We start from the raw sequence: 26,288 nt of genomic DNA, 5'->3' as shown, positions 1-26,288 counted from the left end.
GTATATACTGTATATATATATATATATATATATATATACTGTATATATATATATATACTGTATATATATATATATATATATATATATATATATATATATATATATATATATATATATATATATATACACCGCCCAAGCATAGCATTTTGACCAATGACAGGTAAAGTGAATAACACTGCTTATCTCTTCATCATGGCACCTGTTAGTGGGTGGGATATATTAGGCAGCAAGTGAACATTTTATCCTCAAAGTTGATGTGTTAGAAGCAGGAAAAATGGACAAGCATAAGGATTTGAGCAAGTTTGACAAGGGCCAAATTGGGTTGGCTGTGTGGCTCCAGGGTCTGTGTGGCCCAAGGTCTGTGTGGCCTATTTTTATTATTATTTAAGGGGAGTCTGTGTGGTTCCAGGGTCTGTGTGACCCAAGGTCTGTGGGGCCTATTTTTTTTATTATTTACTGAGAGTCTGTGTGGCCCCCATTTATTGATATTTACTGAGAGTCTGTGTGGCCCTCATTTTACTACATTTTCTTTTAGTTTTTCATGTTCTTAATTTTTTATCTCTCTTGTTTTAATTTCTTGTTCTCTTAATTGTAACTAAATGTTTGCAAGAAGTCTTTCTGAGGTTCTAGATCTCAGGAATGTTTTAATGCTTTTAATTTTTTTCCTTATGTAAAGCACTTTGAATTACCACTGTGTATAAAAAAGTGCTATACAAATAAACTTGCCTTGCCTTGCCTTACTTTACACGTACCACCTACCTAAGCATTGTTGCAGACCATGTACACTCTTTCATGGAAACTGTGACTGATGACTGTGGCCTCTTTCAGCAGGATAATGTGCCCTGCCACAAAGCAAAAATAGTTCAGGAATGGGTTGAGGAGCACAACAACGAGTTTGAGGTGTTGACTTGACCTCCAAATTCTCCAGATCTCAATCCAATTGAGCATTTGTGGGATGTGCTGGACAAACAAGTCTGATCCACGGAGGCGCCACATCACAACTTACAGGAGTTAAAGGATCTGCTGCTAACATCTTGGTGCCAGATACCACAGCACAGCTTCAGGGGTCTAGTGAAATACATGCTTTGACGGGTATATACTTTATATACAGTGGGGGAAATAGGTATTTGATCCCCTGCTGATTTTTTAAGTTTATCCCCTTACAAAGACTTGAACAGTCTATAATTTTTATGGAAGGTTTATTTTAACAGAGAGAGACAGAATATCAACAAAAAATCCAGAAAAAAAACATTAAATAAAAGTTATAAATTAATTTGTATTTAATTAAGGGAAATAAGTATTTGATCCCCTACCAACCAGCAAGAATTCTGACCCCCACAGACCGGTTATGTGCCCATGAGGCACACAAATTAGTCCTGTCCCTGTATAAAAGACTCCTGTCACAGAATCAGTTTCTTCCGTTCAAATCTCTCGACCACCATGGGCAAGACCAAAGAGCTATCAAAGGATGTCAGGGACAAGATTGTAGACCTGCACAAGGCTGGAATGGGCTACAAGACCATCAGCAAGAAGCTTGGTGAGAAAGAGACCACTGTTGGTGCGATAATTCGAAAATGGAAGAAATACAAGATCACAGTCAATCACCCTCGCTCTGGAGCTCCATGCAAGATCTCACCTGGTGGGGTAAGAATGATTCTGAGAAAGGTGAGGTCAGTCCAGAATTACACGGGAGGAGCTTGTCAATGATCTCAAGGGAGCTGGGAGCACAGTCACCAAGAAAACCATTAGTAACACACTTATATATATATATATTTTATATATATATATATATATATATATATATATATTTTTTATATATATATATATATATATATATATATATATATATATATATATATATATATATATATACTGTATATATTATTTGTAACATAAGTATAATAATAGAAATAATGTGGTGTTTCCGTATTAGTGAATCTAATATAATGGCCAGTCCAAGTTTAAAGTCACATAGGGTGAAATGCTGTCTCTAGCGCTTTTTTTCTCTAGCTAATTGCACTTAGTATCATATAATGCCAGTCACTTAGCAAACAACTGTGTGTGTGTGTGTGTGTGTTTAGTTGTATATCCATTTGCACTTCAATCACAAGATGAGAAGGACAACAATATCAGCAGGTGGAACGTCATTACTCTTCTATTCCTCTCTGTTTTACCTCTTAGTCTTTCCTTCTCCTCGTCCCTTGTTTCTCACTCCCAAAACTTGAAGCATGACAGTACCACAGAGAGTCGAGCCTCTGTCTCCCTCAGTGAAGGATTATGGGGAATCAGAGGCAGATTTATAGTCTGTGCTGGAATCAATTTGCAGCAGTGCACAATGAGACCAGAAACACTCTGCTGTATTAGCAATATTACTCTCACCACGACTACCTGATCTTTGTGTTTGTATATACAGTGTATCACAAAAGTGAGTACACCCCTCACATTTCTGCAAATATTTTATTATATCTTTTCATGGGACAACACTATAGAACTAAAACTTGGATATAACTTAGAGTAGTCAGTGTACAACTTGTATAGCAGTGTAGATTTACTGTCTTTTGAAAATAACTCAACACACAGCCATTAATGTCTAAATGGCTGGCAACATAAGTGAGTACACCCCACAGTAAACATGTCCAAATTGTGCCCAAAGTGTCAATATTTTGTGTGACCACCATTATTATCCAGCACTGCCTTAACCCTCCTGGGCATGGAATTCACCAGAGCTGCACAGGTTGCTACTGGAATCCTCTTCCACTCCTCCATGATGACATCACAGAGCTGGTGGATGTTAGACACCTTGAACTCCTCCACCTTCCACTTGAGGATGCGCCACAGGTGCTCAATTGGGTTTAGTCCATCACCTTTACCTTCAGCTTCCTCAGCAAGGCAGTTGTCATCTTGGAGGTTGTGTTTGGGGTCGTTATCCTGTTGGAAAACTGCCATGAGGCCCAGTTTTCGAAGAGAGGGGATCATGCTCTGTTTCAGAATGTCACAGTACATGTTGGAATTCATGTTTCCCTCAATGAACTGCAGCTCCCCAGTGCCGGCAACACTCATGCAGCCCAAGACCATGATGCTACCACCACCATGCTTGACTGTAGGCAAGATACAGTTGTCCTGGTACTTCTCACCAGGGCGCCGCCACACATGCTGGACACCATCTGAGCCAAACAAGTTTATCTTGGTCTCATCAGACCACAGGGCACTCCAGTAATCCATGTTCTTGGACTGCTTGTCTTCAGCAAACTGTTTGCGGGCTTTCTTGTGCGTCAGCTTCCTTCTGGGATGACAACCATGCAGACCGAGTTGATGCAGTGTGCGGCGGATGGTCTGAGCACTGACAGGCTGAACTCCCATGTCTTCAACCTCTGCAGCAATGCTGGCAGCACTCATGTGTCTATTTTATAAAGCCAACCTCTGGATATGACGCCGAACACGTGGACTCAACTTCTTTGGTCGACCCTGGCGAAGCCTGTTCCGAGTGGAACCTGTCCTGGAAAACCGCTGTATGACCTTGGCCACCATGCTGTAGCTCAGTTTCAGGGTGTTAGCAATCTTCTTATAGCCCAGGCCATCTTTGTGGAGAGCAACAATTCTATTTCTCACATCCTCAGAGAGTTCTTTGCCATGAGGTGCCATGTTGAATATCCAGTGGCCAGTATGAGAGAATTGTACCCAAAACACCAAATTTAACAGCCCTGCTCCCCATTTACACCTGGGACCTTGACACATGACACCAGGGAGGGACAACGACACATTTGGGCACAATTTGGACATGTTTACTGTGGGGTGTACTCACTTATGTTGCCAGCTATTTAGACATTAATGGCTGTGTGTTGAGTTATTTTCAGAAGACAGTAAATCTACACTGCTCTACAAGCTGTACACTGACTACTCTAAGTTATATCCAAGTTTCATGTCTATAGTGTTGTCCCATGAAAAGATATAATGAAATATTTGCAGAAATGTGAGGGGTGTACTCACTTTTGTGATACACTGTATGCCACTTTGTTTTTATTGTTCACTGTACAGATAGGGATGTTATCCCAAGGTGTAGTCGTAGTTTACTAAAACGCTACAATATGGGCAATATTTTTTATTAAAACACACATCAAATTGTTTCAACAAGTACTTGAAGACCAAAGAAGATCTGGGATTGTTGACTGTTATGGACTTTATTCCATGGTTTAAATTACAGGGGGATTGTGGGGTCTGACTGTCCTAATTAATGCTTGGACATCCCAAAAAAAAGGTTGTTAGTTCTAGGCTATGTCTAATAGGCTATGTCTAGGCTTGGCGCCATGTCCAGGTACTACTGCCTTACACCCAGGAACCTGATCCTTTAAGACCCTGACCAGGTGGTTGATAAAAATGAAATAAAACGAAACAGTCCAGCTGTTTGTGATCTAAAAAATATATAAATGCATAAACAAGCTTTAGCTTTCAGAATAGAATGACAACAATTTCTCTAAATGTGTTTGATTACAAGCTGGCTCATGCGCACTGAGGGTGGGTGAGTCTTACAAATAATGGTCAGAACTTTCACACTAGTGCTGCTCTTAGTTTGAATCAAGCATCAGCTATTGGAAACTGAAAACTGGGACCCTCTGTAGTATAACTGTCATGTGTAGCATTGCTTTTATTTAATTTCAATTTCAACAATTGCTTTATCCTGGTCAGGGTCACGGCAGGTCAGGTTCCTCTGGGAAACATAGGACACAAGGCAGGAATACACTGGAGAGGGTGCCAATCCATCTCAGGGCTTTGAACATTACAACCCTCTGACATGGTCAATCATGTCTGTGTAGACACCTGGGTCTCAGCAGTGGTGGGCTAGCCTGATACACCACTGTGCATCATTCTATATCATATATTGTACATTTTACGGCAGTCATTAAATAACACTCATAAATTGAACGATAGAATAAATAGGGGCAGTTGTAGCCTAGCGGTTAGCGTACTGGACTAGTAATCAGAAGGTGGCTGGTTCAAGCCCCAACACTGCCAGGTTGCCACTGTTGGGCCCTTGAGCAAGGCCCTTAACGCTCAATTGCTCAAATTCTATTCAGTCAGAATTGTAAGTCTCTTTGGATAAAAGCATCTGCTAAAATGCTGAAAATGTAAAATGTAAATAAATCAAGCATCAGCTGTTGGAAACTGAAAGCTGGGACCTTCTGTAGTGTAACTGTCATGTGTAGCTCAACTACTTTACCCTGGTCAGGGTCACGGCAGGTCTGGTTCCACTGGAAAACATAGGGCACAAGGCAGGAATACCCTGGAGAGGGTGCCAATCCATCCAATCCATCTCAGGGCTTTGAACATTACAACCCTCTGACATGATCAGTCATGTCTGTGTAGACACCTGGATCTCAGCAGTGGTGGACTAGCCTGATACACCACTGCGCCACCCTAGCACCTGTGCAGTATTACTTTATATCATATATTGTACATTTCACGGCAGTCATTAAATAACACTTATAAATTGAATGATAGAATAAATAGGGGCAGTTGTAGCCTAGCGGTTAAGGTACTGGACTAGTAATCAGAAGGTGGCTGGTTCAAGCCCCAACACTGCCAGGTTTCCACTGTTGGGCCCTTGAGCAAGGCCCCTAACCCTCAATTGCCGAGACTGTGTACTGTAAGTCGCTTTGGATAAAATTGTCTGCTAAATGCTGAAAATGTAATGTAAATGTAAATGGAAGCTACAATACACAGCACAGCCTTAACGGTTGAATGTAAACCTAGAACATCCAGCGACGGTCTCAAAGACGAAAATATTTGTCCATGATTTGATACCCCCAGCCCCCCACATCCACGGAATTGGTTGGGAGTTTTCCAATCTCTGTTACCCTTATGAATTGCCATAGGATTGCCGTAGAATTGATAGGACCGCCTTATAGTGCAAATAAACAAGTAAACATGAGGCGAATGAAAAATGTTAAATCGCTAAACACAAACCTTAAATTTTGAATTTCACAGCAAATTACACAGGAAAAGGCTCATTTCACGGTCCGTGACACAATTTTCACAGCTGTGAATTGGGTAAAGCCTTAGTAATCGGTTGCCCACCATCTACCAATGTTTCAAGCCAGTGAATATAGTCATAGCCCTAGTATTTTTCAAATTTCCTAAATATTATAAAATAACAGATACGAAGAAGTTGTTTACATGAGCAACAGCATTGCATAGCAGTTCCGTTTGTTCATAAAACCGTAACCACCAAGAGATAAACTAAGACAGAGACTGATCATGGACACCAACTCAGGGAAAGTCTTTAAAACAACAAGCCACACGTCGAAAAGTAAAAATTATGATATATAAATATAATGATTGTATAAAGCAGCCCTCTAGTTTCATTTTAACTCCTTTACCCATTATGCTATTTCAGCTGAATGCCAGCCTGATTCACATTTCATTCTGATAGATTGGGAGCAGATTGAAGGATGGACTATTATCTGGCACATTAGAGCTCAAATAAGAATCCAATTGGTGGTAATAAGCATCCTCATGATTGTACACTCTGCTGAGATACAGCAAACCTGGGTGTTTTTGTCTCTCTCTCTCTCTCTCTGTGTGTGTGTGTGTGTGTTGTATGAGGTGCTGCAAAAAGAGATTAACCCGCTTTAAGCCCCATATGTTTCTGAGTACTGCCAGTCTGCCAGTGCCACCACTGGGCAGAGTGCACTAGATATAAAGCAAAGCATTGGGTCATGTGTTCTCTATGTGTGTGTGTGTGTGTGTGTGTGTGTGTGTGTGTGTGCATGCTCATGCTTATATTTTTAAAAGTGTTCAGTCGTGGGCTAGTAGAGAACTTGGCCTGTTGCTATGACAACCCCTCATGCCATCAGGCTGTCATGGACCTTAGTATTGATTAAGCGTTTATGTATTTATATGAACATAGGTAGTATAACATTGATAGCTGGGGTTTGTGCATGTTTGATTGTGTGTATAAAAATTGACGGACGTGTGTGTGTGTGTGTGTGTGTGTGTGTGTGTGGGCATGTGTTGTGGAGCTACTACTGACAAGGCACTTTAAATTGACTGCAGTGGTCTTATAATCCCAATTTCAACTGCTGCTGCCCTCTAGTGGCTGAAGGGGAAATTAAATGTTTTAAAGACACTAAAAGGTTACGTTTGGTTTATGGGAATTATTTTGATAAAATGTAAATTATTTTGAGTCAGGAATATAAATACATCAACTACATTCCATAATATCATTTAAATGTGTGTCGTAGTGTTTATAATACAGCTGGTGGCTTCTCTGTGCACATTAAAACCGTCCTTGTTTCTACACTCACTGTCCATTTTATCAGCTCCACTTAACATAGAAGCACTTTGTAGCTCTACAATTACTGAATGTAGTCCATCTGTTTCTCTCCATACACTCCTTTTACTCTGTTTTTTAATGGTCAGGACCAGTGGCGATTTCTCTAAGACTGCAAGGGAAGCTCAGCTTCCCCTACAATGTCAAAAATTAAATGGTCAAATATGTACATTTGTGTTAACATTTCATTGACTACAAATGTGTTAGAACACGTTCATCTCGAAGACGAGTTCGTTCAGAATCAGCTACTTATCACAAATAGACTGACTCGATTTTGTTAACTTCTCATACATTCCCGCAGCGTCAATGCATTTGCCCGTAGAAGCTGAGCGTCTCTTCACTTCTATGGGGCTGCATGGAACGTTTTTTTCATTGCTTTGAAACTCGCCGGTCATTGGATAAATGCCAGGATTTTGTCCCGCCCCTGGACGCTGAGCATCTCTGGGGGTGAATGGAGCCGTGGGCGGGTTTGGACGCGGAGCTTCTGCAAGATGATTGGAGGATCAGTCGAAAGGCTGAATCCTGTTTTGATTGACAGCTATTTGCTGGCCATTGAGAGGACAGTCAGTAAAATGGACAGTAAGTGTAGAAACAAGGTGGTGGTTTTAATGTTATGGCTGATCAGTGTATAAATAGGGCTTGTTTGACTGCGCACATTAAAAGTACATTGAATAACATCTGTAATTAATAAGATGTTGATCCCACCTACAGCCAAGTCTGTTGCTGATAACATGGACAGTGAAAAACGCTGGAACAGTGGGTTCTTTTCTACTTGACCTCCTTTCAGCATATCCTCACTTGGCTCTTAGTAGGATCTCCTGTGTTCCAGCAGCTTCTTATGATCTTTGTTATGGTGATTCTTGGATTGTATCTGACTACCCAAAACACTTCTATTCAGCGCACAGTGACAGTTCTTTTGAAGACCTAGACAAGCTATTGATGTTTATTTACCTTTTAATGGGTGTAGTCAAACTTGTTCTATTCATAGACTGGCTATACTTAGTACACTAACCTACACAACCTTGGGGTGAACATTCCAAACTCCTAACATAAATAAATACTAGGGTTTAAGAGGCCATGTCACACAAGTTTAATGACTTAAAAATGTTCAGACGCCAGGAGGATCTTTCAAAAATGTTTCAAATGACAAGGTTTTTGATAGCAGATGACCAAATTATTCTTAGTAGGTGAATAAAAGTCACTGTGTAAGTCACACCCAATGTGTTTGCATTTTGAAATACTGAAGTGTGAAAGAAAGGTGTAAAAAGGGGGCAGTTGTAGCCTAGTGGTTAAGGTACTGTGCTAGTAATCCAAAGGTTGCTGGTTCAAGCTGGTTCAAGCCCCACCACAGCCAGGTTGCCACTGTTGGGTCCTTGAGCAAGGCCCTTAATCCTCAATTGCTCAGACAATATACTGTCATAGTACTGTTGCTTTGGATAAAATGCCAAAAATGTAAATGTAAAAGAGATTTAACCCTTGTGTAGTCTTAACTTTCTATATACTCACTTTGTCTTATAGGTCAAAAATGCCCTGTTTTGACTAAACTTAGCTTGATTACATTTTAAAACCCAAACCTATTTTGCATAAAGAAACAACTTGTCATTCATCACAACCTTAGTGAATATCTGGGGTCACTCTAGGAAAAGTCAAATCTCAGACTGAAATAAGATGAGAGGATCTTATTTGCTGATAATCATATGGGTGGGTCCATTTTTGACCCATAAGACAACACAAGGGTTAAAAAAGTAAAAGTGGGTAAAAAGTGGGAAGTGGATTCCATATTACTGCTTATGGTTTTGAAAAAGATATCAAACACGCTCATGGTCAGGTGTCCACATACATATCATGTATGGTCTGTATATTTATTCATTGTCTTTTTTAACACCGCTTTATCCTCAGGGTCGTGGTGGGTGCAATTCACTGGGCGCTAGATAGGAAACACCCCAGACAGGTCACTAGTCCATCACAGGACAAACACACTTTCTCACACTCACACACACACACCTAGACTCACAAACTCCACACAGAAAGGACCCAGATTGCTCCACCTGGGAATCGAACCCAGGACCTTGTTGCTGTGACATGACAGTGCTACACACTAAACCACTGTGTCAGCAATCATAATTACTAAAAGGGTGCCATTTCATTAGAATATTTTTAAGAACATGTAAATTAATGAATAGTATAAAGGTAACCAGGCCAGTTCAAATAGACAAACACCAACTTACTTCCATAACATCATAAAACTCTGTGTCATAGCTTCTCTGTGCCTATATACACTATCAGCCATAAAATTAAAACCACCTCCTTGTTTCTACACTCACTGTCCATTTTATCAGCTCCACTTACCATATAGAAGCACTTTGTAGTTCTACAATTACTGACCATCTGTTTCTCTATATACCTTTTTAGCCTGCTTTCACCCAGTTCTTCAATGGTCAGAACCCCCACAGGACCACTACAGAGTAGGTATTATTTAGGTGGTGGATCATTCTTAGCATTGCAGTGACACTGACTTGGTCGTGGTGTGTTAGTGTGTGTTGTGCTGGTATGAGTTTATCAGACACAGCAGCGCTGCTGGAGTTTTTAAATACTGTGTCCACTCACTGTCCACTCTATTAGACACTCCTACCTAGTTGGTTCACCTTTTAAATGTAAAATCAGAGACGATCGCTCATATATTGCTGCTGTTTGAGTTGGTCATCTTCTAGACCTTCATCAGTGGTCACAGGACGCTGCCCACGGGGCGCTGTTAGCTGGATACATTTTTGGTTGGTGGACTATTCTCAGTCCAGCAGTGACACTGAAGTGTTTAAAAACTCCAGCAGCGCTGCTGTGTCTGATCCACTCATACCAGCACAACACACACGAAAAGTGGAGCTGATAAAATGGACATTAAGTGTAGAAACAAGGAGGTGGTTTTAATGTTATGGCTGATCAGTGTAATATAACAGTTTATACTGGTATAACATGACATTAACCATCTAACTACAGCTACACAGTTGTGAACCTAATTTATTCAGGATTGTCAGTAATTTGGTAATTAACATGCCCAGCAATGTGAAAAATACACAAAGCAGCACATTACACATATTCTTTCATAATTATTATCATGCCTTTAGGCTCACGTTGTCCTGGTTTTGGGGGTTTGATTGACGGCAGTGGAAGGCCAACAGGAGTGTGTTTCTGTTTTTATCTGTTTGTTATCTGAGCCAGCAAAACCAGTTTATCTGTGTGTATTTATAGCCTTTTCCCTTTGTACACCTTAGTGTGTGCGTGCAGGTTTTTGACCCTTTATAGGCAATGTGAGTTCTTAAAATGAAAAATGAAACCAAGGACTGGAAGATTTCCTTACGAGCACTGAGTTAACTGTAAGGGTTAAGTGTGGGCACAGCATTATTAACTACACTTAATCCATTAGTCAATAGTAAAACCCTACAAAGACAGGAAAACCAACATGCCTGTGTATGTCTGGTCTGTGAGTGGGTGGTGTTAGGTACCAGCAGGATCTTTAAGCGTACCGTCTCACCTGTAAGAGGAGGTGTTTCTTGTGAAGAGGGTGTGTCTATGCTGTATGTCTAAAGAGAAGGAAGTCAGTGTGAGACTCGGCTCAACGCCGTGTGTATGCTGTGTGTGAGCTGGCTCGAAAAAGGCCATGGCCAGACTGTGTCCAGGCGGAGTGTGTTGCCTGCCGTTCCCCTTCGCCTGTGTCAGTGGAGCTCAGGGGGACCAGGGCCATCTCAGAAAAGAGGATTATCTGGAGGGCACCTCTGGCCACGTTTCTTACACCAGCGCAGAGAGAAATGCCGGTGAAGACTCACAGGTTAGAAGCGGGCATTGGGTGAAATGTGTTCGTTTGCTTTGTGTGTGTGTCAATCAGTGTTGGACAAGTTGCTTTAGAAATGTATTTAGCCAGGCTACAAGGTAATCTATAAAACACATGTTGTTTAGTATTGTTACTTGGACATTATTGTTTTTGCATTTAGCTTTTAATTGTGACCTAATACAAACTGATTGAGGATTAAAAGCATTGCTTGAACTAGCAACCATCCAAATCACTAGACCAGTACCTTAACTTCTGAGCTACCACTGCCCATTAATAAATGCTATGGTTTCTGGGTGTGTTGTTTGCAGTGTGTTAGTGTGTATGGCTAAGTGAGTAAGTGTGTGTAGTCTTTTTCACGGTGCAGATCTGATAACAGTAGCATTAATGAAAAGCCTACAGGAATCGACAGCAATCTGCATGAATCTGTTGTGTCTCTCTCTGTCTGTCTCTGTCTCTCTCTCTCCACACTTACACACACACTCACACACATTCATACACAATCTGATCGCTATCACTCAATACATTTTTAATCAGCCACTTGACATGGACAAATAAAGGAGCTTTGTACTGAATAGGGAATCCTACATCCAAATCAGCACAGTTAATAATTAGTGGAATAAAAGCAATACAGTGGTATCTTGAAACTCAACGTCAGTTGGTTCTGGGAGAAGCGTTGAGTTTAAAAGGCGTTGAGTTTTAAGGTATTTTGTTCCATAAGGATGTTTGGGAAACCTGTTAATGCGTTCCATGGTCACATGGAACGGCATATATTTTAGGCTAATGTAAAATTATTTGGTTGTTTTTGACACTTATACACTGAAAATAACACAATATAATATAAAAACACTGAAATACAATTAAAACAGTTAAGAATCAATCAAAAATACAATAAAACCTGCAGTTCTTTATTGTTTTCTTATGCTTCTTAATTAGTGGAAAGAACAAAAAAGCAGTAATAACTATTAGAGGTTTAGTGTTTCCATGTTGTTCTTTAATACATTAAGTTACATTATGTTTTTTAATGATAAGCATTTTAGACTCTCTTGGAAAAGCTGATTCTTACAATTTCTCAGCACCCCGAGCTGTAACAAAGTTTAAAAGTGAAACAGTGAAAACATTCAGCTGAACACAGATACATGTGGATGCTTTTAGAGTAAATTTGACAGTTATTTGACACACATGCAGATTTGTCTTATGTTCACATGAAGTTTTACCCCACCGCTCTAGTCAAGATTTTGAGTTTAGGGGACACTGAAGTTACAAGGTACCACTGTACTTATATCAAGAAATGGCAGAATTCCAAAATTAAACACATGGAGACTTGATTTTAGCTTTGTAGAACATTCAAGTCACTCTGCTTCAAGGTCAATACATTACCTTAACATTTCTATAGGAATGCAATGTCAAAGTCCAATAAGCTTAACACAGAGCGGAGAAAAATGTTGTAATTCATCAGTCAGGATAGGGTTATAAAGCCATATTTAAGGCTTCTGGACTGCAGTGAACCACAGTGACGGTCATTATCTCCAACTCGAGGGTACTTGAAACTAGGGATGCACCGATCCAACTTTTTCAGTTCCGATACCGATCCGATACATATACTTTGCATATCGGCCGATACCCGATACCGATCCGAACCCACTGTTGAATTAATAAACCGTATACTTTATTATGTGGGAAAGGCATCAGGATCGACTTAAACATTACTAAGTTTGCAAAACAAAATATAATTAACACAGATATAAATGTACTGAACTGCTATTTATTTGTCAATAAAATAATAAACATAATAAAACTTAATATTTCAATGTTATTTTCACTCAACGAGTGAGCATCCGACGCTGCCTTGGTGACCAAAGCAATCCCAGCATTCATTGCGGGTCAGATGCGCTTTTCTTACAGAAAAATAAACATGGCTTGACGGGGCGGAGAAACGAATGGAGTTATTATCAAACTTAAATAAAATATTACTGATTTTTAACTTGTATAAACTTGTACCGAGTGTTTTTATTTGCAAGTTCGAGCTTGTCAGGAAATGTAACGGTTATCGGTACATGAAGGGAAATGTTATATTGACGTTAGCGTTAACGCTGTGCTACCTCAGTTCATTGGTTTTATTGGCAAGATGCTAAATCCTAAACCCGATGGAATCGCTATGTAACGCGTTCGAATAACCTGATTTATGAGTTGATGACTTATTAGAATCCTCTCTACTGAGGCAGCCGCTTATGTAGACAGTAAGACAGCAAGGCAGCTCCTTAGGTTTTCGAACACACCCATAATGTAGCTGCTGACAATGAGAAAAACAGTAGTAGCTTAAATAACTTTTTCAAATAAACTTATCCGTAAATATTTAGTGCAAACAGTAATTCAAAATAAAATATAGCAGCTAAACCTGAGTAATAAACATGTTGCCATCGAACTTGTTGGCATAGCAAGCAAGTGAAATACCTCCATGCAGCTGACTCTTTGGCTCGCTCCATGTTGCTGTTTTTGTTTGTGTTAAACGCCATACGTCAGCAGCGCGTCCTGTATGGGCTTAGCATGCGTCGCAAACGAATTAAAGTGAACGTATATCGGCCCCATGGATCGGTTTAATTATCAGATATCCGATCCATCTCATTTTGGTAATATCGGGACCGATATCCGATCTTAATATCGGATCGGTGCATCCCTACTTGAAACAGTAGTGAACTTACCGGGACATTTTCAGCCTGCTAAACTTTCTTCAAGGCTAAGTGACACCTTATCCATTAGTAATTCATTATTATCACCTTATCCATATCATGTTATTTCTTCCCTCTGTGATTTAAGATATATTAAGTATCTATTCGGGCGGCACGGTGACTCGGTGGGTAGCACTGTTGCCTCACAGCTAGGAGGTCCTGGGTTCAATTCCCAGGTAGAGCGCTCTGAGTCCTCTGTGTGTGGAGTTTGCATGTTCTCCCCGTGTCTGTGTGGGTTTCCTCTGGGAGCTCCACAGTCCAAAGACTTGCTAGCATATGAGACCACTGCTTACATAAGACCACTGCTGACATTTGGCCATGTTTATCTGGCTGTGTTTTATTTAGATTATGTTTCACAGTATGCAAAGTTTGGGTATATATATATATTATAACAGTGTTTTATTTATTTGTTTTCAAGTGTAAATCAAAACCTGTCTAACAAGTATTGACCTGTATTATTATTTTTAGATACAATACCTTTACTTAAAATATTTGGCTCATTCCACCTATGCTATTTACAGTGCAGTATAATAATACCAACTTAAACAAACTATTAAGTAATTTTAGTACCTGAAGTGCCTGTTAGACAACAAATCCATTCAGTTCCTATTGAAATTGTAATTGTAGCAGTAATGAACACAACATGAGTAACATTGTTATTCCAATTCCAGACTAACTACATACAGAACAAATAGCTAGAAATGCAAAATATGTAACTTTCATTTTGCTTGTAGGTACAGTCTCTAATCTCTGTGCTAGAAGGAATTCGCCTCTGAATAATAAAGTACCAGGTGTCAGCAAAAGCATTATATTAAATATTTAATCATTTCAAGATGCTAATAATGGGTTTGGTTTACTTTAACTTCAGAAGTCAGACTTAAATTGTTAGTGTTGGGTTGTCGGGTCATTCTGTAGAAATAAGACATCCTAGATCTTTGAGGGTGGAGCTTTACATAGCAGTCTACAGTGACCAGAGACATATAGAAAAAACATATAAGCCATTTAACTTTATACTGCTGTTATGGAAAGACGGTTGGCACTATAGGTACCATGCTCCTATAATATTGCCTCATGTTTGTTGGCTGGTATGGGCACTGTCGCCTCACAGCAAGAAGGTCCTGGGTTCGATCCTCAGGTGGTGCGGTCCGGGTCCATTCTGTGCGGAGTTTGCATGTTCTCCCGTGTCTGCGTAGGTTTCCCCCGGGTGCTCCGGTTTCCTCCCACAGTCCAAAGACATGCCACCAGGCTAATTGGAAACACTGAATTATCCTATAGATACCTAGTCGCTAGATGCACAAACCAGTGCATTGTAGTGCTGGTCCCAAGCCCGGATAAAATAGGGAGGGTTGTGTCAGGAAGGGCATCCAGCCGGCGACCCCTAACGGGAAGAAGCCGGAAATGCAGACCCCGTAACCGAAAAATGGGACAAAGGCTGAGGAACAAGAAGTTTGTTGGCTGTTATATGACCAAGCAAAGCAGTAAATACTGTACTTAAAAGCTGCCATCAGACACTGTAGCTTGAGTGGTGGAAACAAGTATTGAACCACTTTTGTTTTTGTTATTAAATATAGTTTAAGTGCTTTTATACACTTTATATTAACACAGGTTTTTTGGCTTTGTTCTTACACAAATCAATTAGTAGGGGTAGAGTTTTTCAGACTCTACAATGCAGTAACATTGGAGCTTTGTTGCAAAGCCGTGCCTGTTCCAGCATGACTGACCCCTGAGAACAAAGTGAGGTCCATAACGACATGGCTTGACATGTTTGGCATGGAGAAACTGCCCAGAGCCGTGACCTTAAATCCAACATTAGTGCATGACCTCACAACTTCTCACATACACACAAAAGTCTTGAGAAAATTCTCAGCAGAAGAGCTGAGTCTGCTATAGCTGCATAACTCCATATTTTGTAACTCAAGCAAATTAAATGTTAAAGTCTCATATTTCAATATGTAAGGGGACGGCATGGTGGTTCAGTGGGTAGCACTGTCGCCTCACAACAAGAAAGTCCTGGGTTCGATCCCCAGGTGGGGAGGTCCGGGTCCTTTCTGTGTGGAGTTTGCATGTTCTCCCGTGGGTTTCCCCTGGGAGCTCCGGTTTCCTCCCAGTGTCCAAAGACATGCAAGTGAGGTAAACTGGAGATACTAAATTGTCCATGACTGTGTTTGACGTTAAAACTTGTGAACTGATGAATCTTGTGTAATGAGTAACTACCGTTCCTGTCATGAATGTAACCAAAAGTGTAAGACATTATGTTAAAATCCTAAGAAAACAAACAAATATTTAAGGTTTTGGCTCATAAACAAAGACATCTTCAAAAAGGTTTCCTGGTTTCCTAAAGCAGCATCAGCTTTGTCTCGGCTAATTTGGCTTACTAAGTCTAGAACGTGTAAATATTCCACAAATTGGATATCAAGCATATATATATAAATAAAAAAAATAGAAAGCATGGCTATAGCTGCACTGTCTGGTGGATTAGCTAAATAAGCACTGGATTAGGATTAGCACTGATTAGTTCTTGTTCCAGCTGATGATCAAGGTCTTGGCTTTTATGTACTGCATATAAAGCCTGATATCTAAGTTGGCACTATGATTTTGTAGCCTCTGACAAAGTGCATACATCACAGTTTAACTACACTAAATGAGACAGTGTCGTACAAGGTCATACTGAATAATTCCTGTCCAGACGACTGTCTGAGGTTTGTATACTTTTTTAAATGCTGAGATTGCTATTTTACCCTCCAGCTACTAGGATTCACCACATTTACAACCTGTAAGAATTTATGACTTTCACTCAGACACACATTTGGTCACAAGTACAAGCAGATCAACATAAGAGAAAAATCTGGTATGAGGTATTGAGGTTCTCATCATAGGAATTCTGTACTGCAGGTGATTTTGGCATATAATTTGGACATTTGAACAAATCCAGTGTGTCTAAAGGCACTTCAAGCCTTCAGTTCTTTTTTAACCCTTTAATGGTTTATGGTCCAGATAATAATCAGGTATTTCTCTTAATATAAAATATGCTACTTTTTTTATAAACAAAGATAGCCAAAGAAGCCGATTTAACCAATAATATTAGTTTTCCAGTTTTTTGTGTTATTTTTAATCATAGTAATGGTTTTCTGATGCCAATAGACAATTTACAGGAAAACATAAAAAAAAACTTATATAGTAACATATTGAATAATGTATAATGTGTGTGTGTATACACCGATCAGCCATAACATTAAAACCACCTCCTTGTTTCTACACTCACTGTCCATTTTATCAGCTCCACTTACCATATAGGAGCACTTTGTAGTTCTACAATTACCGTAGTCCATCTGTTTCTCTGCATACTTTGTTAGCCCCCTTTCATGCTGTTGTTCAATGGCCAGGACTCTCCCAGCAGAGTCAGAGTAGGTATTATTTGGGTGGTGGATCATTTTCAGCACTGCAGTGACACTGACATGGTGGTGGTGTGTTAGTGTGTGTTGTGCTGGTACGAGTGGATCAGACACATCAATGCTGATGGAGTTTTTTAAACACCTTACTGTCAGTGCTGGACTGAGAATAGTCCACCAACCAAAAATATTCAGCCAACAGCGCCTCATGGGCAGCGTCCTGTGACCACTGATGAAGGTCTAGAAGATGACCAACTCAAAAAGCAGCAACAGATGAGCGATCGTCTCTAACTTTACATCTACAAGGTGGACAAACTAGGTAGGAGTGTCTAATAGTGGACAGTGAGTGGACACGGTATTTAAAAACTACAGCAGCACTGCTGTGTCTTATCCACTTATACCAGCACAACACACACTAACTCACCACCTTTAAGTTATTTTAAATGGTCACTAAATGTGTCCAACCAGCCAAACACACAAGAACTTATAATCACTGCTAGACTTCACTGAAACCTTTAAAAAAAACGTCATAACACAATATGCCAGGAAAGGTTGCATCTCATAGCAAGGTCTAAACTATAGCAGTTGGTAAAAAGCCTAAAAGGTGGATCCCAGATTTTGTATAGCCCCAGTCATATGCTAGACTACTGATTTGCATGAAGTAAACAAGAAATAAGTTTTGCAGTCAACTTATGTCCAGAAATATTTACTTATTGCCAACAAACTTCTTATACTGTAGCTTCATTGTTGCACATCATAATCAAAACCGCAGTAAAATTACAGATTTTATTAGTATTATGATTTGTTAAAATGTATTCATACCCACCACTAGTATTTGGTTGTGTTTATCATAGTATGTTGTGAAACTTGTTCTGGTCAGGCTTGTGACATCCTTGAATTATTATGATCCCCATTTCAAATTCATCATTTTCAAACACACACTCATAGGCAGAGTATCAGTTGGGCAGTAATGACCTCATTAAGTTTATTACTAGACCTAAAAGAGAGTTTAGCATAAACGTTTGGTCTAATTGCTCTGGCTGTAGCCTTAATTTTCACTGCATACTAAAATGACTGGATGAATATTAAGAAGCTCTGCTGAGAATCATCTGTTATTCAAGACAGTACTTGATTATGGCAGGATACCAAAAATTAAAGTTCAGTGAAACATAATGGACGTAGGAAAATGATGCCCGAGACATATGCAAGACATAAAACTTAACGAGAACAGTAATAATTGTGATTGTTAGACACTTTGCTAACAGGCTATGTGATGTTTGGGGTTTTTTTTCCAACTGAGGTGCAGAAGTGAAGATTAGATAGGAATCTCATCTGCCAGAAAAGTAAAGAAAGTCACTACAACTAAGAAGTTACCGCTACCGTAAAATCTTTTTTTTTATTATGAAATATCACTGCAGATTTACATTTTTAGCATTTAGCAGATGCTTTTATCCAAAGTGACTTACAGTACTGTGACAGTATATTGTCTAAGCAATTGAGGGTTAGGGGCCTTGCTCAAGGACCCAACAGTGGCAACCTAGCAGTGATGGGGCTTGAATCAGCAACCTTTTAGGGCAGTTGTAGCCTAGTGGTTAATATACTGGACTAGTAAGTAAAAGATCTAGCCTCTTTGGTTAAATGTTTTATCATACCCTAATGATCTATGGGAAAGTGCAAGTTACACACACGACACTTTTGTATCTAATTTTATCGTAATTTTCGAAATACTTATTGTTGGCCATAAATATTACTAAGCATATTATTAGAATGATAATTATTATTATTAATATTAATTGCCATAAGATAGATTCCAACTCCTAACAACCATGAATTGTATTTCTTCAGAATATCCAAACTAACCAAATACAATTATGAGTTATGAAACATGAGTGTCTCTGTACATTAGCTCTCATAGCATAAATTCTATAATTATATAATTACCTGATTGTATAATTACTAAATACAGACAAATTATAGTTTATAATTAAAAGATAATTATCTTCAGGTTTGTTGGTCAGTTACTTCATGTTTGTTTTATGTTTAATACATGAGTGTTGAATTAGTTTACATAGCCTACACCAACTTAAAAATAATTAAACACTAACATCATCTTAAATGTTATAAAACACACTTTGTATATAGTTAGTAATACTGTATTATAATTATACTAATTCAGATCATGACAAGGGCTTTGAAATGACCAAATTGAACAAATAGAATTTGTTTTCAAATTAAGATCAAATTAATCATTTTAAAATTTAGATTTAAAGTTCTAAAGATTGATGTCTGATTGATGATTGATTGATGTGGTACACTATTACAGAAAATATGGGCGATTAAAATAAATATAATAATAAATAAAATAGTTTACAAGAGATCCTGCCTTATCTAAATAATAAGTTACTAGAGTGGGCTATACTGCATTTGGAAATCAGCAATATAAACAAGAACTATACAATTTAGTATTTTAAAGGTCATAAGCAGTAATTTGCAGTCACTATTTACAACCATTTTTCTAACATTCTTCCAGTAGGGTCTGAAAAAGAAAGACACCACAATACATAAACAAGTTATCAATCGCTATAGAGCAGAACAGTGTCTATTTGTCCTCTTACAGTGCTTAGAGTGCAGATGACACAAAGCAAATCATACCAGGCAAGAGCAAATATTTAATCTTAATGTGTTCCTTTGATTTAACTGGTGAGTTTCTCCTGACATTCACCCGTAACGTATCACTTTTTCTTTCTGTATGTTAATTCTGTATTAAGCCTGTAAGAATAAAATTAAGATTGCAAATACAGTTTAGTTAAGGTGGTAAATTACCCTGCAGGTTTGGATTTGGTTTAGCACCACTGAATATTGAACTGAAGAATACACTGATTAGGCATAACATTAAAACCATCTCCTTATTTCTACACACACTGTCCATGTTATCAGCTCCACTTACCATATAGAAGCACTTTGTAGTTCTACAATTACTGACTGTAGTCCATCTGCTTCTCTGCATGGTTTCATGCTGTTCTTCAATGGTCAGGACCCCTACCACCACAGAGGAGGTATTATTTAGGTGGTGGATCATTCTCAGCACTGCAGTGACAACGACATGGTGGTGGTGTGTTAGTGTGTGTTGTGCTGGTATTAGTGGATCAGACAAAGCAGCACTGCTGGAGTTTTTAAATACCGTGTCCACTCACTGTCCACTCTATTAGACACTCTTACTTAGTTGGTCCACCTTGTAGACGTAAAGTCAGAGATGATCGCTCATCTATTGCTGCTGTTCGAGTCGGTCATCTTCTAGACCTTCATCAGTGGTCACAGGGCGCTGCCCACGGGGGCGCTGTTGGCTGGAAATATTTTTGGTTGGTGGGCTATTCTCAGTCCAGCAGTGACAGTGAGGTGTTTAAAACTCCAGCAGCGCTGCTGTGTCTTATCCACTCATACCAGCACAACACACACTAACACACCACCACCATGTCAGTGTCACATCAGTGCTGAGAATGATCCACCACCCAAATAATACCTGCTCTCTGGGGGTCCTGACCATTAAAGAACAGGGTAAAAGCAGGCTAAAAAGTATGTAGAGAAACAGATGGACTACAGTCAGTAATTGTAGAACTACAAAGTGCTTCTATATGGTAAGTGGAACTGATAAAATGGACAGTGAGTGTAGAAACAAGGAGGTGGTTTTCATGTTATGGCCTATATACCTTGCCTGTTGTGTTTATGATTTTGTAAAAGAATGAATTAATGGACTGTAAACTAAAACACACAAAAACAGCAACTAAGCTGCACTTAATTCCATACTAAATATAACATAATGTGTTAATATATACAATGTAAGGACACATAATGTGGCATGTAATGTACAACACATTCTAAATAGTGTCTTTTTAAATTATACTTATATATATTTTATAATTAACGGGTTTTAATGGGTGGATTTACAATATCTACACCTTTTAATTATAAGTTTTTATTTTTTATCATTTCTTTTCAGTAGATTTTAAGTTCTAAAGCTCTTTAAAATAGAAAGTTTCATCTGCTCTTTGTACGTGTTTTTTCATGCTTTTACAGTAACAGTGGCCACACCTTTTCCTCAACACACTGATTAGATGCCTGCCAAGATTGTTTGCTGATAGGTCATTGGTGTTTCTGTAGTGACTGACAGATAAGTGAGATTGGCTGTCATTAGGCCATCAAAAAGAAGTCATCACGTGATTTTGTGCTGACTTGTGGGAGAACCTTGATCAGGGCAGGTGTGGCACAATACCTGATTATAAAAGCCACTTGTTCCTAATAATAATAATGATAATAATAATAATAGTTATATAAAGCTGTATTAAAAGCAGGTGTTATCAGACACTGGCTGGAGTTATAGGAGTTATATAGAAAATGTATTTACCATCTATAGCAGTTGGCTATCTCAACTCTGTCTCAGTTTTACAAGGATATGCATCAGGTGGCAGAAAGTTGTCACATGAAAGTACTTTTATCCAAGGAGGGCAATATTTAATAAAGGATTTTTCTGTGTTTGCTTTGTTAAGGATATCCTTTAAGCATTCCTACGTCTGTGTCAGCACCTGTCTATCTTACACAATTTTTTCCTATTTTGTTTATGCATTTTACCCTTTTTCTACCAATTTTAATGTAGTCAATTCGTCTTCCGCTGCTGGAGACTCTGGTTGTGTCCGAAGAGGGTATATTCGCCTGCCCCACACTCCCTCCGACGCGTGAGCAGTACACCAACCCCTTCTTATTTGCCCACACGTTTGGTCAATTCGCGCATAAGGCCAGTATTCGCGCACGGAGAGCCTTGCACTGATCTACTAGCTACTAGCCAAGGTCCTTACACAGCGTTGAAGAACCCACCAACATTAATCTTTTACCCTCCTGGGAAACTTTAAATGGCCAATTTTGTGTGGTGCAGGCACTGCCAATTATGGTGGTGTCTGGTGCCCTTCCTGACACAACCCTTCTGTTTCTATCTGTTTCTTCTGTGCCCTCAATTGGCTAGGCTGTTTCGGCCACCCCCAGGCACTGTCCTGTCCCTGCACTGTCACTTCCTATAACTTTTTTACCTGACGTTACAATTTAGCTAACTAATGACCCCCCAAACTGTTGTTTCTACCTCTTTCTGGGATTTCCAAGTATTAATTAGGATGGTCAGACCCATCCCCACCAATCCACCTGTAATTTGAACCATGAATCTAGGTTCCCAGGACTCATTCTCATTTATTGAGCAAAGAGCTTTAAAACAGAAAAAATAAACAGCCAATAAACGTTTCCACCACTGCTCTTACTTTTAATGTGAGTTGAAGCTATAAATACATGCCAGACAAATATTTACACTCATTACATGACAGTTCATCTGTTTGCACTCGGCGCACTGCATACACTGTGTTCAATTTGTTTGTGTTCAGGTACATGAGTCATCTCACCACACAATGAAAATGCATCTAATTACATTTTGGTTAGCTGTCACATATACAGTCTGTGCTTCAGCAGATTTATTTAATGTAATCTGTAACATTAGAAGCTTGGCTGGATTCACAGCTTCTTTTAAACACAAGCTGTTTCTGGAATGGTGCAGCGTCTGCTAGCAAGACAACCACTTATGCCAAGTTCACACTAAACAACTTTCCAAGTCGTCAGGTCGCTGTACAGTTCACACTACACAACTGGATCTCTTGTAATCGGGAGTCTTTCAAGTCGGTGTGGCTTTTACAGTACATGACTGATAGGTGATAGGGGGGTTTCACACTACACCATCTATCACCAACTGGAATCGCAGGCGAGCTTCTCTCACGCGAGAAGTGACGAGAGGTTTAATGATACCATGTCCAAAAATGCACGTCAACAAGTAGCGAGTGATCAAAGTTTGTGCTCTGATGTGCAGCGTAAAAGCAAATAGGAAAAATAAATGAATCTGAGTGGATTTGGCTACGTGGCCAGCATGGATTGTTCTATAGTGAGTTGGAGGTTAATAAATATTTTTTGCAATGCAACGCTGGTGTTATGTTTTGTAGAGAACGATAAGGTCAGAAATACTGTAAAACTTGTGTGTGTGCCGTTGTATTCTGATATAAACTATATTATGCCCCTGTCCCACCTTTTTACACTCCTCCCCTGCGTTTCCCCTCACCCCGTATCTTGCATTCTCACTGGCTGTTCAACACTGCACTCATTGCCAGTCGGCCGACTCTCTAGCAAGCTAGATAATTATCTTCAGTTGCAGAGTGCTTGGCGAGTTGCTCCCGAGCCGGCAAATCTAGTGCCGACCAGTCGGCGAACAAAAATCAGGGTAAAAATTGTGTAGTGTGAACTAGGCATTAAATAATGGCTCATAAAGGTGCATCAAATTAATTTGACTTTAATTTCCTAAGTGCAGTTTAACAACACAACAACACATAGACAATATATTAACATTAAATAATTAATTGCAAAGAAACTACCAACCCCATTTTAAGGAAAGTTAAGACATATTGCAATAAATGCAATAAAAACAAGAACCTGGTACAAAGAAAACAGTTGATACTAGACTTCGGTTGCTCAACAGTCAGTGTTTGCTATTGTCTGATTAATAGAAAATCGATCTGTACTACAGGCAGGCCAGTCAAGCACATACACTCTATGTCTACAAAGCAACAATATTGTGGCACCTGCAAAATCAGAACAAGCATAGTCTAGTTGAAATAATCATGGACTTACTGGGAATGTGATGATAGCCTGTGTCTCACTAAAATTTGGTTATTTAATAATTTAAGTTTAATGAGTTGAAATGTACAGACTCTTTAAATAATACCCAAGGGCAGCACAGTGGTGCAATAATAAAGTGTTTGCCGCACACAACTAGAAACTGTTAAAAACTGTGTTTGATCCTAGTCTCATCTCACCCCATGTCTTCATCCACATCTCAAAAACACTGGATTGGCTAGTTTAAATCAGCTGCCGGTGACAGCGCCATCAGGGCGATGGATAACGCGCCAGTAGAAAGCGTACTTTAAGCAAATGCAAACTGAGCAGCGGAACAACCTTCATCAGCGATATGGCAACAACAGGGGCCGCAATCGCCACAACAAAGGACGTTCGCCAGAGCTCACCAGTGAATGGATGAGACCGAGCACCATATGCGATGGGCTGCCTTATGTCGGCAGACGATCCCCCATGGTGGCCATTTAGCTTGCATGCTTAGCAAACCGGGCGGAATGGCCTGGCCTTCGTAAACTGGTCGGAAACACAGTTTGGACACTAGAATTGCTGCTGTCAGTGCACCGGTTGCTCTGCTACCCCATGATGTGGACGTTTCTGCTCAGGAAGCTGGTCGCGGGCCACCGAGCTGCTTCATGGACTTAGTGGGGCACTTTGGTCAGACAGGGAAATGAAACATCAGTAGGTGCTGGGGCAATCGCCACAAGAAAGAACACTTACAAGAGCTCGCCAGTGAATGGACGGGACCGAGCACCATGTTCAATGGGCTGACTTATGTCGGCAAATGATTCCCCATGGTGACTATTTAGCTACATGCTTAGCGGACTGGGCAGAATGGCCTGGCCTTCGTAAACTGTTCGGGAACAGTTTGGACACTAGAATTGCTGCTGTCAGTGCACTGGTTGCTCTGCTACCCCATGATGTGGACGTTTCTGCTCAGGGAGCTGGCCGCGGGCCACCGAGCTGTTTCATGGACATAGTGGGGCACTTTGGTCAGACAGAGAAATGGAACATCAGTAGGTGCTGGGGCCATGCCCACCTGATTGTGATTGGTGCAGGGATGAACGATATTTAAATACTTAAGTGTTGCAAAATATTATGGGTGCTTAACCCTTTCATGCTTTGTTAGTTTTGGGTGCTGGAGTGATTTGATGTTGCCAGGTGTGATTGGTTCTGTTCTGTGGTTCTGCACTGCACACCTGTCTGCTTAAAAAAGCCTCCTAATAAAAGCCACAAAGAGCTGTTAGCAGCGAGTCTGGTTATTGCAGATTAATAGCCCACGCTACAGTAGTTCAGAAGATGGCATTATGGGATCTGACATTTTAGCTGATGCAAGGACACTGCAGATGTTTTCTCAGAGGAGACACGGAGGGCATGGAGGCGAGCAAAAGGAGAAAAGAAGAATGAGGGCACGGCTGGAGGAAGTAAAAATAGTAGGGGAAGTGGAATGGGTTGATGGAGATTAAGAGAGGGGTGTTGAAGTGATGGATGGGGTAATGAGGAGACGGGGGGGGGCAGAGGAGGAAGTGCAAAAATGAAAGTTTAGTGCGTCATTGTGAGAACTAGCTCTGAGTCATATGTGTGTGTATGATGTTGCAACACTGCTGGGAATACACAATGAGATTAAACCTTCCTAAAGCTTTTAAAACACACACACACACACACACATTTGTGTGATTAGAATTTAATAACCTGTCATGGACAAACATGGTTTATACAAGTGTTTATACCGTGATGAGGTATAACATTATGACCACTGACAGGTGAAGTGAATAACACTGATTATCTCTTCATCACGGCACCTGTTAGTGGGTGGGATATATTAGGCAGCAAGTGAACATTTTATCCTCAAAGTTGACGTGTTAGAAGCAGGAAAAATAGACAAGCGTAAGGATCTGAGCGAGTTTGACAAGGGCCAAATTGTGATGGCTAGACGACTGGGTCAGAGCATCTCCAAAACTGCAGCTCTTGTGGGGTGTTCCCGGTCTGTAGTGGTCAGTATCTATTGAAAGTGGTCCAAGGAAGGAACAGTGGTAAACCGGCGACAGGGTCATGGACGGCCAAGGCTCATTGTTGCACGCGGGGAGCGAAGGCTGGCCTGTGTGGTCTGATCCAACTGACGAGCTACTGTAGCTCAAATTGCTGAAGAAGTTAATGCTGGTTCTGATAGAAAGTTGTCAGAATACACAGTGCATGGCAGTTTGTTGCGTATGGGGCTGCATAGTTGCAGACCAGTCAGGGTGCCCATACTGACCCCTGTCCACCGCCGACCACTGCTTTGGGCAATGTTCTGCTGGAAAACCTTGGGTGCT

At 40.0% G+C, this 26,288-nt stretch overlaps 1 protein-coding gene across 2 annotated transcripts in view; it reads left to right on the top strand.

Annotated features, from left to right (window-relative positions):
• The window catches only part of si:dkey-172j4.3 (diacylglycerol kinase delta), a 122,493-nt gene that overhangs the window by 60,937 nt on the left and 35,268 nt on the right, over positions 1-26,288 (top strand). The window contains exon 1 of one of the 2 annotated variants that reach the window (XM_062993339.1): positions 10,983-11,150. The exons of the other annotated variant lie outside the window; for it this stretch is intronic. Coding sequence (XP_062849409.1) covers positions 10,983-11,150 — 168 coding nt within the window. Of the gene's footprint in view, positions 1-10,982; positions 11,151-26,288 lie in introns of those variants that run through there. 2 annotated transcript variants of the gene reach the window in all.

The sequence above is a fragment of the Trichomycterus rosablanca genome, chromosome 4 (assembly GCF_030014385.1).
Source record: "Trichomycterus rosablanca isolate fTriRos1 chromosome 4, fTriRos1.hap1, whole genome shotgun sequence".
Taxonomy (NCBI): domain Eukaryota; kingdom Metazoa; phylum Chordata; class Actinopteri; order Siluriformes; family Trichomycteridae; genus Trichomycterus; species Trichomycterus rosablanca.
Note: the sequence above shows the minus strand (reverse complement) of the source record. Positions and strands in the feature narration are given on the sequence as shown.